At 37.5% G+C, this 17,777-nt stretch overlaps 1 protein-coding gene across 2 annotated transcripts; it reads right to left on the reverse strand.

Moving 5' to 3' along the window:
- Positions 1-1,684: 1,684 nt before the first annotated feature.
- Positions 1,685-6,362, reverse strand: LOC131318555 (ankyrin repeat-containing protein At5g02620-like). 2 transcript variants are annotated; one of them, XM_058348415.1, is made up of 4 exons: positions 5,495-6,362; positions 4,143-4,405; positions 2,960-3,259; positions 1,685-2,613 (listed from the first exon to the last, which is right to left on the reverse strand). In XM_058348415.1, the coding sequence occupies exons 1-4, from the start codon at positions 5,829-5,831 to the stop codon at positions 1,996-1,998; spliced, it is 1,518 nt and encodes a 505-aa protein (XP_058204398.1). In that variant the 5' UTR covers positions 5,832-6,362; the 3' UTR covers positions 1,685-1,995. The 2 variants fall into 2 exon arrangements, with proteins under 2 accessions (XP_058204398.1, XP_058204399.1); XM_058348416.1 differs by lacking the exon at positions 2,960-3,259 and having other exon boundaries at positions 5,495-6,356.
- Positions 6,363-17,777: the final 11,415 nt, after the last annotated feature.

Genomic DNA, 17,777 nt, shown 5'->3' on the forward strand with positions numbered 1-17,777 from the left:
TGGTATCCTTTGGATAAACCAAAAGGTCCCAAACTGACGGGCTAGAAATTGGGGAGTCGGGTTTGACGTTGCCCTTAATAGATTTAACATATGAACTGTTCAGTCATTTAGGAACAAATGGACAAAGTGACTAAGTGAGTTGCCAGTCCTTCGTATTGGTCATCTCGATCAATGTGGGTAACTACATGTGTACACAATTAATGCAGCAAGATGCAATATGGTGTTGCCATCATCGCCGCTGTAGTTGAGTAGAAACTCATTTTTCATTGCTCTGCAGGTATTGCACCGATGTCTTTAAAGCCTCTAACTTGTTATATTTGACACACAAGTGCAGAATCATCTCCCAGCCCTCTGCCTAGTTTCTTTACGAGGCCACTCAATAAAGTATTTTAAAATTACTGAAAGGTTTAGATTATTTTTGTGAGACCCCGAAGTGGGCCTCACAAAGCGGTCTGAGCACGGACTAATGAACATATTATAAGAAGGTTTCTTTATCTGTTTGGTATAAATTAGCTAGGGATTGAGTGAGGAGTGACTATGTAAGAGCAATCGCTCCCTCATTTTTCAAAAATTTCCCATTATTAGAGTCTCGTTTGTTGAAAATATTGTTGCTACATAGATTTGTCCCATGAAGCCTAATATATTAGTTACTCACCATGACCCTCGAAGGCTAGCTCATTTTATCTGCTCGATCTTGTCTTGTTTCCCTCGACTGAGGTTCAAACCAAGCTGACGACTATCTCAAACCAAACTATTAGATAGAGAGCGAACTATGGAACTCGCTTGAAAGGGCTATTTAGTTCACAACTTTTCGGATTTGGCATCTGCGCCCGGCCTGATCTGCCAGCTTTTAGTGGCTTTACATCCATTCGTGTGTGGTATGTTCACGATTCATACAAATGGAACGCATTGCGTACTATAACCTTCCTTTTTGGGGCTGGGCTGTTCCAACAAATCTTTGAGAAACACGCAGGCATACTCCTTGCTTCTGGGGATATTAATCCAAAGCTCGAGTACGATCCGTGTCTTTCTGATACGCTCGTGCGCAATAAATTCTTTAGAAAAGCATCCACTCTCAACCCGCCCTTCGGTTGTTGAATTGGCTTTCTCCCCTTTCACGAATGGCATGGCCTTAACAAGGTAAGTGTCCCTTTGCTATGAACCCCTACAAAATAGGGCTAGGAAATAGACAAGAATCTCACTTCCCCCAAGGTGACACCGAAGGTCTACCTCCTTTCGTGCGCCCCTCACCTCCTCCATGAGGATCATCCACTGGATTCATTGCAAGACCACGAACAATGGGGCGTCTGCCTAACCATCGGCTTTGCCCAACTTTTCATTGCTTACGTGCACCATGATTGGGATTGAACCATGAGGGAAAGGTGAATAGAACCCTATTTAGGGACTGCAATAGAGAACCTGAGATCCGATGCGAACAATTAGTCAAAGGAGCGGAGCTTAGAGCCTTTACTTTCTATTATATGAGTAAAGCGCTTTTACTCTAACAGCGTACCTTTTGAAAGTAATCTTGCGTCTGTATTTATATAGAAGTAACTATAATTTAAGAGAATAACTTCTTTACAGCTATTTCTTTACACTTGTTTATGGCTGCTCCGTAAATAAGTATATATTATAATTTTATAACAGTATAAGAACTAAAACATACTGACCATTTCCAATAACATATACAACAAACCGAATACTCATTAACAACCGTAAAACAAATACATGGCACCCACAACCATACAGACAAATACACAAAGAAGAAGAATCTGGCTTCTTTCATGCTACTACACACCCTAGGCTAGTGCACACATGAATTTCACAAATACTGCACACAGTCACACAATAAAGGGTCTCACGCAAGCGTATTTTATAGTACTCTTTATTTAAGATTGGCGACCACGTCAGATCCGCCGGTCTGCAGCAATCATCCAGGCCCACAAGCACAAATCCTCGGCTTCGAATAGAATCCCAAAGTACAACAAAGACTAGCTAGCAGAAGCTTCCCGCGCATTTATGGCTGCCGGTTTGATTATCCTTACTATTGGGGGTAGCTCTTCGAGTTGGTTTGCAACATTTATAACATTCTTGAACGAGTTTTACCAACTTGTTCCCCAGCCATACCAAGAAGCGGCATGAGTGAAGCGTCATAACAAATGCGCATACACCCATCCCAGCAAGCAGCAGTCCGTAAAGTACATCCGGTGGAGTTTGTTTTGGGGACACTAAAGTAATTGCAATCACATAAGCTGCACCCATGCATGAAATTGTGATATACACAGTGAATACCAGCAACCATGTTAAAAACTTGTTTTCCATTGGGAATCCAGTCATGGCCAGCATAATAGTGCTCAACGATGCTCCTAACACGATGGTGTTGAGAAACAAGTAAGCGCCATAAGAGTCGTCTGCGGTGTCCATGATGGCTTGTCCCGCTGTTTGCTCTTCAGCCAAAGTAAGAGATGAGAAACTCGGGGAAGGAGAATGGGCAAGCGAAGCGGCATTTTGGCGTTCCTTTGTTTCTTGCCAAAAACCACCAGGCGGACTCAAAATAGATTGATAAGCCATGGTTCCAGTCAAAGTGGCTGCCGTTATTAAATGGCCGCGTACCTATTGGTATGGAACATGTATTAATATTTATTACATATATATTGGGTCTCGTCCATCCATTCACGCAATCAATAGTCGAGATTACTTTTCTATTTTGACCGGTAACAATTAATTTTGACCTGTCAAAATTGATTTTCAATCCGGATTGTCCAAAAATACTTTGGATGCACGCGATTGGACCTCCGTAAGCTCAGTGTAGTTACGAAAAGCTCTGTAAAGAAGTTATTATGTGGAAAGAGTGTGTAGTTGTCATTTATAGCTACGCATGTGTATAAGTGTATCTGTATAAAACTGTGGAAACTCATCAGAAAGGGAAGGAGAGAGTGTGTGAACCATCCAAAGGTACCTCTTTGAGCCAAAGACGGTCGAGCTTGATATACTTATTCCAAAACCAAGCAATGCATAGCATTAATTTTACTACAGCTTTACAGCAATGTTGAGGAGGACGAGGAGGAGGAGGATTATCGGGAGGTGATTTAGGAACAGATCTATGAACACCAGCTTCCAACAGAAACTCCCGAATTTCCATGGTTTTTAAGTCTCTGTTGGGACAGTGCTCCACAACGTCCAAAGCTGTAAAACCGTTATGGTTCTTGTCATTGGCGTGGTCTTTGACACTTTCTATTCCCAACAAATATTCTACGGTCTGCACATCCAAAGTACCATTTTAGTGTTCGAAATTAATGCCACAAAATTAAGAGCAAGATTAAAAACAATTAAAGGTTGAGAAATTTTTTGACTAAATATTCCATCCCAGTTTCTTGTTATGAATTGTAATTTAGACGCGGGTAGATGTCGAACCCTAGACCAAAAAATTCTTGAGCTAAACTTTTAGTTTTCATTTGATTACCATTGCACCAAGTCTATGAAATCAGTTTCTCTCTCTTTCTTATGGTTAGAAATGTTAAAAAGGGATGAGAGAAACTTATTCACAACTTCGCACAATCTCGGCCGTCCATTTCGGCAATCAATGGTTGAGATCTTCTTTTCAATTTTGACCGGTAACAATTAAATTTTACCAACCAAAATTGGTTTTCAATCAGGACTTTTCAAAATACTTTTGAATGCGCGCGATTGAGCAACGTAAACTTTTTTTATGGGTTGCTCTGTAAAAAAGTTTTTTCTCAAAAGGGATAAAGGGTTGAAAAATTGTTGTACGCAACTACTTGTAGTGGTGCAATATGAGTCAATTTTTCTAAAAGCTGTCAACTTAACTTTTGATATAGTTGGTGGTCTCGTCATCTCGATGTGATTTATAATTTTTTCATTATCAAAGAAGGTCCGAAGAAAAGAATGCACAAAACAGACAAACGACGTAGATCTCGTTCCACTAACATTTTTTGCACTTTTAAAAACAGTGAACGTTTGGTCTTTAATCAAATTTTACCTGTTTGCTGGTTTTGCATCAAATTAAATTTTGTATTATTGGAGACGAATTGAAAAACTTAAAAAAATTTACCTTTACCTAAATATTTTGAAAACTAACTACTTTTAAGCAAAAAAAACTACATGTACACACAAATACTTACATCCAGTTGTTTGAGGGCTGCAGCAAGATGCAAGACGGTATTGCCATCATCGTCTATGGAGTTGAGGAGAGATTCCATGTCATTGCTCAGCAGATATTCCACCAATGTCTTTAAAGCTTCTAGCCTGTTGTATTTGACTGACAAGTGCAAAACAGTCTCCCCTCTACCTAATTTGTCATGAACTGAATATGGTTTGACCCCAAGCAGTTCGTATATAACCTCTACTCGCCCTTTCATGACCGCCAAGTGGAAAGGAGTTCTACCTGTTGGAATACTTGTTTTTCAGAAAACACTTGCTAAAAATTTGTATATATTTTTCAATATTCGATTGCAAAAGAGCTGCCCTTTTGTTTTTTTTTGTGGGGCAGAGGTATGTTGGATGACAATGATTTAGTAAGTTAGGTCAACGGTGTATAAACACAAAATTATTTATCAACACCCAAAAACAACAAAGTATATAGGAAGATGTTACAATTACCCTCGACGAGTTTTCATATCTAGAAACCGTTGCTTGATAGCCTCGATCATTATCAATGTATGAAGAGTACTCCTCTGTTTTAACAATTCCCTTCTTTCTTTTTCTTATCTCCTTTTCCGTTTCTTATTTGTTTTTTTTTTTTGCTCGGCAAAACGAAACTTTTATAAGAACCTCGAAAAAGGTTTCCGTTTCTTATTTGTTATGGGCTATTGGGCTGTAATGGGCTAATATTTTGGGGTGCATTTAATTTTGAATTGGATGTTCGTTCATATTTGGGCTAGGTGTCTAGCAGATGGACGAACTTAAAGTTTTTACATTTGTTATAAGAATTTTTTTTTGGTTGTCATGTACCATCTTGTGGGGATGGCAACGGGGCGGGGTGGGTTTTGCCATACTCGACCCTGCCCCGAAAAGCACAACACGGCCTCAAACCTATCGCAAACCCTTACCGGGTAATTTCTCAGTAAAATAGTGAAAATATATGGATAAACATGTAGTTCTTTTAGTACAATAGTGAAACATATGAGTAAAAACATTATTTTTTTTAGGTTAAATTATTTTGGGGCTGGTTCGGAGTGGGTAATGAGGCCGGGTAATGTCACCCTGAACCCTACTCGGATCGGGTTTTCCTTGTTCTCCCCCAAAGCCACCCGTACTAAAAAAATTGGTGAATCAGGTCGGGCTAGGGGCGGGTTCGGGTGGGGTCATGATTGTCACAAACACTGGAAGAAAGTTTCAATAAGTATCAGGTTAGATTTTTTTGGAGTTGCTACTCTCTGCTAGAATCTTAACGTGGAAAGCAACGACTTCGTTTTGTTAGAAAGAAAACAAAAAACTACTATTACCAAAGAGAGAGAAAAATTAACATGACTACCATCTTGATCACGAGTGATGCAGATGTCGGGGTTCACCCGTAACAACTCGTGTACAATCTTGAAGTGGCCCTCAGTGGAAGCCAAGTGGAGGGGTGTACACCGTCGCGAGTCTAACTCGGCAGCAAGTGTTGGTTTCCGACTCAGAAGGGCATTCGTGAACTCCAAATGACCACGCAATGCCGCTACGTGCAAGGGGGTGTCACTGGAGAAGCACTCGGTCGAGCTAGCTCGGTCGAGAATGAGTGGATCTTTCCCAATCAATGCTTTTAACGTTTCGACACTCCCACTCAAGCAGGCTTCATAGAGTCTTTTCGCCACTTCTTCTGTCCCGTTCATGTCCGAAACACTACGTACTATTTACACTTTTTTCTTTGATAAGCAAAGAGAATTTGACTAATTAACTCGAAACTAACAAGTAAATGGGGGATCAGAAGACAGAAACTAGGAAAAAACTGCAATGAAATCAAAACAAGACCTTCTTATATATATAGGCAAAGCCAACCACAAGAAAACATTGATAAAAGAGATTGTCTTATTCACCGAGCAGTCATGAATAGCTTGTTCACGAAAAATACGCGATTCCAGCCGTTTGTTTCAGCAATCAACGGTTGACATCTGTTTTTAATTTTTGACTAGTAAAAAATATTTTTTACCGTTAATAGTTTGTCTTTAATCTGAATCGTCCAAAATTCTTTTAGATGATCGAGATTGACCTCCATAAACTTTATTTACGGAACTTCGGTAAATAAAGATTTTCCCTTGATAAAAAAAAGTCGAGCATTTCCATAAAGGAGATTCCGGCTGTCTACCACTACAAGGGGAGATGGGGCAAATATCAGTCCAAAAAATATACTCCTATATGAAGTTACAAAAGCAACAAATGAGAGAACTCAATCATATACACTTCTGAGAACCTTTTTTCCCCTTGACCAGTAGGTTCCTCTCCTCTGATTCCACCCGGGGGCGGAGCTTTCTGAGGTGGCACGTGCCACTCTTGTTTCCAAAATACCAAAAACAAATATTACACATAGAAAGGTTAAATATAAAAATTTGAAGAATCCTACACAAGTGCATGCTCTGGTATATATAGCGGTAAAGCCCCTCCTTGTAGGGTACCAGTGTGATTTCCGCCGTGGTTTGAATCCTTTGGCACACTATATGTTTTTCCGTTTTTCAAACTCACTCACTCACTCACTCTCTCTCTCTCTCTCTCATTTTTTTGCATAAGTTCCCACAAAATTTGTAATTTCCATACTAATTGAAAGGAACGTGACCTATTTAGACAATAAATTTTCCATGACCCATTCGGATACATAATTTTTTTTATAGACTAATGTGGTTTGTTTAGGTATTTACGGGTATGCAGTAAAAACTAAAACTTTGTACAAATACTGTAAAAAAATGCAATTTAGAGAATGGTTGGTTCGAATAAAGAAAAATCAGTATAATAATGTCTTGCATTTGCATACCTTAAAAGAGTTGAACAAAACCTTTATTTGTTTGTGAAATAAAAAACCCACGAAAACCTAATTATATGACTTTACATTTAATCTTTTTCGATCTCCATATTTTTTCTGCACAATATGAAATTAGATTTCCATTTAATGGTTTCATTCCCGTATCTGAATCCTAGCTCTGCCGCCACTGCTTCCACCAAATTAAAAAGAAGCTCGATCACCTTGAGTTGCGCAAAGATGATATGAAATAGAAATACAGGTCTTATGTGTCGAGGGCAACGTTTTCTAACGAATATGTGGAGTAGTACTGCCACAAATTGATATTTTGTACGAAAGAGACGGAAAAAAAAAAAAGAAGGGAGGAACTTTTTCCAAATTGAGACGTTTTTTGCATTTTGTTCAACTCGATTCATATTTTCATACTATTTCAATTCTTTGATCTCATCGAGTTGCATTCTTAATCCTAAATATTTTGACAACAAACTGAAGAAAAAAATAAATCATGGCACCGAGTACGTATGCACCCTTTCTCCAACTCTACCATTACCCACACATGCAATTCGTCAGGCTAACCAAGCTGCGGATTGTTTGGCTCGTCTAGGTTCCAACAAGAGGAGGAGCTGGTGGTTATCAAAAATGTTCCTTTTGCGGCTACGGAGTTTGTTCTTGCCGACGCCATGGGTGTTGGACACCTGAGAACCTAAATTTTTTTATTTTTTTTTCTCAACAAACAAAACTATTATATTAAACTCGAAGGGTTACATCGAGGGGCTCAACCACAGTAAGCACAGAAAACTTACACCATCAAGCAGAAGATGGCAGAAAATAAAAGAAAACACCTTAGAATCTAAATTTGGTTCTTGTTTTCTTCTTAGATTTGTCCGTAGTATGTTACTTAGTCCGTATGACTATGGCTCTCTAGTTTAATTTATGGGTATTTCCGTTTGCCAAAAAAAAAAAGCATACATCCTTTCTAATCAAACTGTTTCTTAGTGCTGAAATAAGCTACTTTAGGTTAAACTCAAAGTTACTCTATAATCAAATTAATTACAATAATATTCATATTCTTTGAAATAGTAAGATCGAATTTTAAGAAGATTAAACTTAAAGTCATTCTTTATGACGAGAATGTCTGGAACTTTTTCCCAATTTTTTTTAGTTGGTTCCCAAAAAATTTGAAGCAAAACAAAGAAAATTTCACAGTAGAGAAGTATGATAGAAAAAATTAATCAAATTAATCCAAACTGAACTATCTTGCCATTGCAAATAGAGAGAGAAAAAAAGAAAAAAAAAAGTGTAATATTGTGGCTCAAATGTATTTAATGTTGTCTGTTGTGTGTAAGTCTACATGGATCAAATGGATTTGGGGTTCCCGTAGTGCCCAAGGCACCAACACCGACAGTGCCTCTAATTGTGGGCCCTATATAATATGCTTTTGTCATAAATTGTCAAGGAGATTGAGAAGGTCGAAAAGAAAGATTCCAAAAAAAAGAATAAGAACTCCATTATTATTGAATCATAGAAAAAAGAATGTCCCCTCTTCTTCTTTATCATCTAATAACATCCGAAATAAGAACTCCATTATTTGTAAGAATGCTCGTAATACGATGGATATAGGAGCTAGGCTGGACGTGAAATTTAAAGGTGTCAAGTAATAGAGGTGGTGAACCTCAATCAGCTCAAGTCCGTCCAACTGAAGAAGAGGAGCCAGCTGGCAGTTCAGTTTAGTAAATGAAATTCATTCTAGATTCTCATTCTTTGATCCGCTTCTAGATTCTCATTTGATATGTTCACAATACAATAACAGGAGTTGTACGCAGCTTACTTATAGCAGAATACAACTAAATTCAGTTGGAATGAAACTGAAATGAATATCAAGAAACATTACTAAATCTGAATTTCATTTACTAAACTGAACTGCCACCTGGCTCCTCTTCTTCAGTTGGACGGACTTGAGCTGATTGAGGTCCACTACCTCTATTACTTGACAAAAGGGGTATAATTATCATATAAACCATTCATTTTGCTGAGAATGTTGAGTAGATCATTCATGCAAAATAAAACTGATGCAAAATTCCATCTAAGAGACCATTACAAAAGGATTTCAAAGATTTTTTTTTTTTGCTTTTTTGCTGTTAAAGATGGATAAAACTTATAAGTGAAAAGAAAGAAAGAAAAACGATGACCAAGACTTTGTGATTGTAGATTACATTCCCATTGATTAATCAATTAATTTCTTCTCCTATTAAAAGTACTACATGAATTACATGAAATTTTGTGTTATTAAAAGTTGGATTATTCTAACATCTGCTCAAAGGGTGTAGGATAATAGGTAAAATATGCATTGATATCCAAGAAAGATGTATTGATATATGTGAAAGTGTATTAATATCCATGACATATACATTGATATTTGAACTTGTTTAGAATTATGTGTATATTGTCCTCCGCCTAGTGTGTGGAGGTTAGCAATTGATTAATCAATGTTGTTGAAAAATGTATGCATTATAATTTGTGAAAATTTATATGCATCTCCATTAATTATTTTGATGATTAATTCAATGATATTTTTATTCGGCAAATACAAAATTATCGAAAAGTCGATTCCCGAACTAAATATTTTCGTGACCTTGAAATATAGCATAAAGTCTCTTGGATTCATGATTTATATTTACAAAGACTTTATTGAGCTCAATACATGCTTTAACGGATTTATTTAGATGAAATTGTGAGCCACAGGTTGACGAACAGGCTGACAAGCCGGCTGTCTGAACAGAAAGCTGTGACAACCGGACGACCACCCGGATGACCACTCTATCAAACGGCTAGTTTCCAACGGCTAGTTTCAAACGGCTAGTTTCCAACGGCTAGTTTCAAACGGCTAGTTTCCAACGGCTAGTTTCCAACGGCTAGTTTCAAACGGCTAGTTTCCAACGGCTAGTTTCCAACGGCTAGTTCCAACGGCTAGTTTCCAACGGCTAGGAAGCATATGGATGGCTATATAAGGCATCAAGAACTCATTAATGAGTACACACACAAGCTACAACATTCCATATTATTGCAAGAGCAAATTCTCAAAAGATCAAAGCCAAAAATTCTCATTGTTCTTCCACTTTCATATTATTCTTGAGAGAAAATTTGTACAAGTCGTGAGCGATAATTTTCATACCTTCTTCACATACTTGTATTTCCTAAGTGAGTGTTTGAGTCAAACACTTGAAAGCTTAGAAGACCAAATTCGGGTTGGAATTTGGGTGTTATTGTTTTTGAGAAGTTTTCGGAGAAAATTCTTGCGGTTGTGCTAGCTCCTCGGGAAAGCTAGAGGCATTCGGTTCTTGTAAGCACCCGCAAGACTTACAAGTTGTAATCTTTTAAAGATTAGTCTAACCTTCAAGTAATTGCTTGAGGAGAAGTGGAGTAGGGCCGGACCGTGGACAAATCCGGACCGAACCACTATAAACGGGTTCTATCTCTCTATCTCTCTATTTTGATTGCATACTTATTGTTTGCATATATTGTTAGAGATAAATTTTTATTGGTAATTATTACTAGCAATCCTATTCACCCCCCCTCTAGGTTGCATAATTTGGGTAACAATTGGTATCAGAGCCTCGGCTCTTGTTTGTAGATTTAACCATCTAAGAGTTAAGATCCATGGCAACCACTAGTAATGTTTCTTGTATCGAAGGTCAATCGTCCAATAGACCTCCCTTGTTCACCGGAGAAAATTACTCTCATTGGAAAAATAGAATGATGATCTTTATTCAATCCACGGATTATGATCTATGGAAAATTATCAAAAATGGTCCCATTATTCCTACTAAGAAAGTTGGAGAAGAGACTATGCCTAAACCAGATTATGAGTGGAGTCATTTGGAAAAGGCTTCAATAGAAAAGAACTATAGAGCTATGAACCTTCTTTTTTGTGCTATTACTCCCAATGAATATGATTGTGTTTCCGCATGTGAATCGGCTAAAGAAATATGGGATAAGTTAGAAATGTCACATGAAGGAGATAGTCAAGTTAAGGAGTCCAAAATTGATATTCTTGTGCATAGCTATGAGCTCTTCAAAATGAAACCGGATGAATCTATATCTCAAATGTTTGCTAGATTTGCTAGTATTACTAACGGTTTAAAAGCTCTTGAAAAGATTTACAGTCAATCCGAAATGACAAGAAAGGTGCTCCGTTCCATGCCAACCAATTGGGACACTACCACCTCCATCATCCTACAATCCAAAGATTTCTCAACATACACGATGGACAAGCTCATGGGATCTCTCATGACGGAGGAAATGCATCACAACCTCAAGGGTGAAAAAGAGAAGAAAGTTAAGGATCTTGCCTTCAAAAGTACAACAAGCAAATCAAAAAGCAAGGAGGATTCAAGCAACGAAAGTGAGGATGATGAAATGGCGCTCATCACAAAAACGTTCAAGAAACTCCTCAAAAATAGAGCATCTCACAAAGGCAGAGGATTTTCAAGAAAAGATGGAGGCAAAGAAGAAAATAGTAAAAAGGATCCAATCATTTGCTACGAGTGCAAGAAGCCCGGCCACATCAAAAGTGAATGTCCATATGCAAAAAAATATTCAAAGAAGGACAAAAAGAGAGCTATGATGGCCGCATGGGACAATAGTGACGATAGTAGCTCCGATGAGGACGATGAGCAACAAGAGGTCGCTAACTTGTGTTTCATGGCCATCGAAGAAAACGAGGTAGATCTCGACTCATCCTATTCCTTTGATGAATTATTTATTGCCTATAAAGAGTTGAAAGTAGAATTTGAAAAGGTTGTTTCTAAAAACAAATTTCTTAAAAAGGTTGCTAAAGATCTTTCACTAGAAATAGATGATTTAATTGAAGAGAAAGATATTTTGGAGGAAGAAAATGAAAGTTTAAGAACCTCTTTGGAAAAAGAAAAAGAGTATTTGAAGGATACTTCCAAAAACGAATCTTTAGAAAAACAAATTGATGATTTAACTAATTCTCTTTCAAAACTCACTAATGGAAAAGAAAGTTTAGACATTCTTCTTGGAAAACAAATGGTTTCTTTTCACAAGGCCGGAATTGGTTATAATCCCACTCAACACAAAAATCTTTTTGAAAAAGATGTTCCTCCTTCTAGCCATTCTAAATTGACATGTCATTATTGTGGTAAAATTGGTCATATTTCTCCTACATGTCCTATGAAAGGATACTCATCTTCTAATGCAAAAAAGGTTTGGGTTCCTAAGAACCGTATCAATGCTAACCTTCAAGGACCCAAGATGATTTGGGTACCAAAAGTCAAGAATTGATGTGCTATTGTAGGTATGCTTCAAAAGTTCTCTCAAGGAAGGAAGTTGGTACCTTGATAGTGGATGTTCAAGACACATGACCGGTGACAAGAGGGCTTTCAATTCTCTTTCGTCTAAAGATGGTGGACATGTCACATTTGGAGACAACAACAAAGGTAAAATCATAGGAATCGGCAATATAGGTAATTCTCCTATTATTGAAGATGTTTTACTTGTTAGTGGTTTAAAACACAATCTTCTTAGCATAAGTCAATTATGTGATAGAGGAAATCGTGTTATCTTTGAAAAATCCAAATGTATCATTGAAAATGTCAAAAGCAACAAGACACTCTTCGTTGGACAAAGATTTGAAAATGTATATGTTTTTAATCTCAATGATTTAAGTAATTGTGATATAAAATGTTTTTCCGCTTTGAGTGAAAATAGTTGGCTTTGGCATAGGCGCCTAGGACATGCAAGTATGGATGCTATTTCAAAACTCTCTAGAAAAAATTTGGTAAAAGGTCTTCCTAAAATCAAATTTGAAAAAGATAGACTTTGTGGTCCTTGCCAACAAGGAAAACAAACCAAGGTTTCTTTTAAGTCCAAAAATGTTGTTTCAACTACTAGACCTTTGCAATTACTTCATATGGATTTGTTTGGACCAACTCGCTCTCCAAGTCTTTGTGGAAACTATTATTGTCTTGTTGTTGTTGATGATTTCTCTAGATATACATGGGTGATGTTCCTAGCTCATAAGAATGAGGCTTATCCTAATTTCACTAAACTTTGTAGAAGAGTTCAAAATGAAAAAGGCTTTGTTATTTCTAACATTCGTACGGATCATGGAAAAGAACTTGACAATTCTTTATATGAAAAGTTTTGTGATGAACATGGTATTGGTCATAACTTTTCCGTACCTCGTACTCCTCAACAAAATGGAGTAGTAGAGAGAAAAAATCGTACTCTGGAAGAAATGGCCCGCACTATGCTTTGTGAAAACTCTTTGCCAAAATATTTTTGGGCGGAAGCCGTTAATACCTCATGCTATATTTTGAATCGAGTTTTAATTAGGCCTATCCTCAAGAAAACTCCTTATGAGCTTTGGAATGGTAGAATACCCAACATTAATTACTTTCATGCCTTCGGTTGTAAATGTTATGTATTAAACAATGGAAAAGATGACTTGGGTAAATTTGATTCAAAATCGGATGAAGGCATCTTTATTGGTTACTCTCTTACTAGCAAAGCATATAGAATTTATAATAAGCGCACTAATCTTGTTGAAGAATCTATTCACGTTTCCTTTGATGAATCTAATCCTTGTGCTACTAAGGATGTTGTTGATAATGATGACTTAGAAATTACACGTGAGATTCATGACTTGACAATTCAAGAAAAAGTTGATGGTGATACTCAAGTAGAAAGCTCTCAAATCAAAGAAGATGAAGTTATTAATCAACCTCAAGATGCCATGGGAGACAACCAAGATCTTTCCAAGGATTGGAGATTCGTGCAAAACCATCCAAAGGACTTGATTCTTGGAGAAGTTTCGAAAGGGGTAACCACTCGCTCGTCTCATAGAAATTTTTGTGAAAATCAAGCTTTTGTTTCTCAAATTGAGCCTAAAAACTTTCCGGAAGCTCAAGATGATGAAAATTGGATTTTGGCCATGCAAGATGAGTTAAATCAATTTGAAAGGAATAAAGTTTGGGCATTAGTACCTAAGCCTCTTGATCACACTATTATAGGTACTAAATGGGTTTTTCGTAACAAGCTAGATGAATCCGGAAATATTGTTAGGAATAAAGCTAGACTTGTTGCTCAAGGTTATAATCAAGAAGAAGGTATTGATTTTGAAGAAACTTTTGCACCGGTAGCTAGATTAGAGGCTATTCGCATATTACTTGCCTTTGCATCTTTCAAAAATTTCAAGCTTTATCAAATGGATGTGAAAAGTGCATTTTTGAATGGGTTCATAAATGAAGAAGTTTATGTCAAACAACCTCCCGGCTTTGAAGATCATGTATACCCCGATCATGTTTATAAAACTCTCAAAAGCTTTATATGGTTTGAAGCAAGCACCACGTGCATGGTATGATAGACTTAGTTCATTCTTGCTTGACAATGGCTTTACTCGTGGAAAAATTGATACTACTCTTTTCATTAAAGCCAAAGGTAAAGATATGCTCATTATTCAAATATATGTTGATGATATTGTCTTTGGTGCCACTAATGATAATATGTGCAAAGAGTTTGCTAAGTGTATGCAAGGTGAATTTGAAATGAGTATGATGGGGGAGCTTAACTTCTTCCTCGGACTTCAAATCAAGCAAACTAATGAGGGGATCCTAATCAACCAAGCCAAGTATGCGAAAGAACTTATTAAGAAGTTTGGCATGGAAGGATCAAAGCCAATGAGCACACCAATGAGCACATCAACTAAGCTAGACAAAGATGAGAATGGTAAGGCCGTCAATGAAAAGATGTATCGAGGTATGATCGGCTCATTACTTTATCTCACTGCAAGTAGACCGGATATAATGTTTAGTGTTTGCATGTGTGCTAGATTTCAATCATGTCCTAAAGAATCGCATTTAAAAGCTATTAAACGTATCTTTAAATATGTTGGCGGTTCTCATGACTTAGGATTGTTTTATCCACGTGGAGTTGCATTTGATTTAATTGGTTATTCGGATGCGGATTTTGGAGGTTTCAAAGTTGATCGTAAAAGTACAAGTGGGACTTGCCAATTTCTAGGGCACTCTCTAGTGTCTTGGCATAGCAAGAAACAAAATTCCGTAGCTCTATCTACCGCCGAGGCGGAATATGTAGCGGCCGGAAGTTGTTGTGCCCAAATATTGTGGATCAAACAACAAATGGAGGATTTCAATTTGCAATATGATCATATTCCTATTAAATGTGATAATACTAGTACAATTAGCTTAACCAAGAATCCAATTCAACATTCTCGAACAAAACATATTGAGATTAGACATCATTTTATAAGAGATCATGTTCAAAAAGGGGATATTGAACTTAACTTTATTAGTACCGACAAGCAATTGGCGGACATTTTCACAAAACCCCTTGGTGAAGAACAATTTTGTTTCATTCGACGAGAACTCGGCATGTCTAATCATTTATGAAAAAGTTTTGTGTTCTTGATGTCAAAAGTTTTTTTTTTGGATTCAATGTTGAGTTGATTGAATTCGTAAATATCATACTTGATGGAGAGTACAAATGATCTTGATAAAGAAATCACCCTCCAAACATTTTATCATATGTTTCATTTTCCTGTGTTTGGTATGAAGAAAATCAGTTTTATGGCCTTTAATGTTACTCCTCTTAAACGATTTCTGGACTTAACCTGCATTTGTCAGTCGGATGTCCAAGCGGATGTCCAACCGGACAACCGTGAGGTTGAGACTTATTCAAGCTTTTGCGTTGCTAACTCTGATTTATTAAGTCTGTTACACTTAGTTTGTATGAACTTCATGGCTTAGTGCTTAAATTGTCTCTTATATACTTCGCCGATATGAATTTCTTGTCTCTAAGCTTGCAGGGATAATCATTCTCGGTAATACCCCTCGCATTCTTTAAAAAGCTCTCTTTTAGGGGGAGCATGTATTAAGGGGACACAACAATAAACACCAGAACACAATTTTCTTCCCCTATTCTTGTTCTTTTCGGCACCACCCCTATCCTATCTCTATTCGACGCCGCATCTCTACCGCATCCCCTATCCTATCTCTATCTCTTCATCTATCTCTCTTTCGGCGCAGCATTTCAAACAATTCGGCGCAGCATTTCAAACAATTCGGCGCAGCATTCCAAACACTTCTCTCATACTCTATAAATTCCACAACACTCTCTCTATCTCCTCATCTATCTATCTCTCATTCTTTCTCGGCCTAAAACTCTCCAAATCTCTATCCTTCAAAATCGAGCAATGGCAAACATACCGCAAGGATTACCGATTGAGTTTTACGAAAGAGATGCCGAACGAGCAGAGTTCAGGTTGTTTATCCAAACCATTTGGATGCAACTCTTTATCTTCATTCTGCTGTGTGCGTTACTTACCATGAGAATACCACCATGGTTCGGATGGAATGTAAATGTGGATACTCTGTGGTATTGGATTGGCATTATAGCTGCCGTTGTAGCAGCCATTATACGAGAATACGAAAATCAAGGACGCCAAGCTCTCAATGAACGAAGATAGAGTGCTACAGAGCAAGAGCGGCATGGTGCTGGAACCATGGCCCTATTGTTTTTCTCTTTTTAGTTTTTTTTATGATGTCACAGGGGGAGAAAAAGCCAAGTTTTAATTGATCTATCTTGCCATTTTGGGCAAATTTAAAAAATTGCTTGCTATGATCTGATGATTATTGCTATTACTCGTTGATCGTAGATAACTGCTTTGGTGCATGTATTAAGGGAGAGATTGGCATAACTCCTACTTGCATAAAAACTATCATTTTGTGTCATCATCAAAAAGGGGGAGATTGTTGAAAAATGTATGCATTATAATTTGTGAAAATTTATATGCATCTCCATTAATTATTTTGATGATTAATTCAATGATATTTTTATTCGGCAAATACAAAATTATCGAAAAGTCGATTCCCGAACTAAATATTTTCGTGACCTTGAAATATAGCATAAAGTCTCTTGGATTCATGATTTATATTTACAAAGACTTTATTGAGCTCAATACATGCTTTAACGGATTTATTTAGATGAAATTGTGAGCCACAGGTTGACGAACAGGCTGACAAGCCGGCTGTCTGAACAGAAAGCTGTGACAACCGGACGACCACCCGGATGACCACTCTATCAAACGGCTAGTTTCCAACGGCTAGTTTCAAACGGCTAGTTTCCAACGGCTAGTTTCAAACGGCTAGTTTCCAACGGCTAGTTTCCAACGGCTAGTTTCAAACGGCTAGTTTCCAACGGCTAGTTTCCAACGGCTAGTTTCCAACGGCTAGTTCCAACGGCTAGTTTCCAACGGCTAGGAAGCATATGGATGGCTATATAAGGCATCAAGAACTCATTAATGAGTACACACACAAGCTACAACATTCCATATTATTGCAAGAGCAAATTCTCAAAAGATCAAAGCCAAAAATTCTCATTGTTCTTCCACTTTCATATTATTCTTGAGAGAAAATTTGTACAAGTCGTGAGCGATAATTTTCATACCTTCTTCACATACTTGTATTTCCTAAGTGAGTGTTTGAGTCAAACACTTGAAAGCTTAGAAGACCAAATTCGGGTTGGAATTTGGGTGTTATTGTTTTTGAGAAGTTTTCGGAGAAAATTCTTGCGGTTGTGCTAGCTCCTCGGGAAAGCTAGAGGCATTCGGTTCTTGTAAGCACCCGCAAGACTTACAAGTTGTAATCTTTTAAAGATTAGTCTAACCTTCAAGTAATTGCTTGAGGAGAAGTGGAGTAGGGCCGGACCGTGGACAAATCCGGACCGAACCACTATAAACGGGTTCTATCTCTCTATCTCTCTATTTTGATTGCATACTTATTGTTTG

Source organism: Rhododendron vialii, chromosome 3a (genome assembly GCF_030253575.1).
Source record: "Rhododendron vialii isolate Sample 1 chromosome 3a, ASM3025357v1".
In the NCBI taxonomy this organism is placed as follows: domain Eukaryota; kingdom Viridiplantae; phylum Streptophyta; class Magnoliopsida; order Ericales; family Ericaceae; genus Rhododendron; species Rhododendron vialii.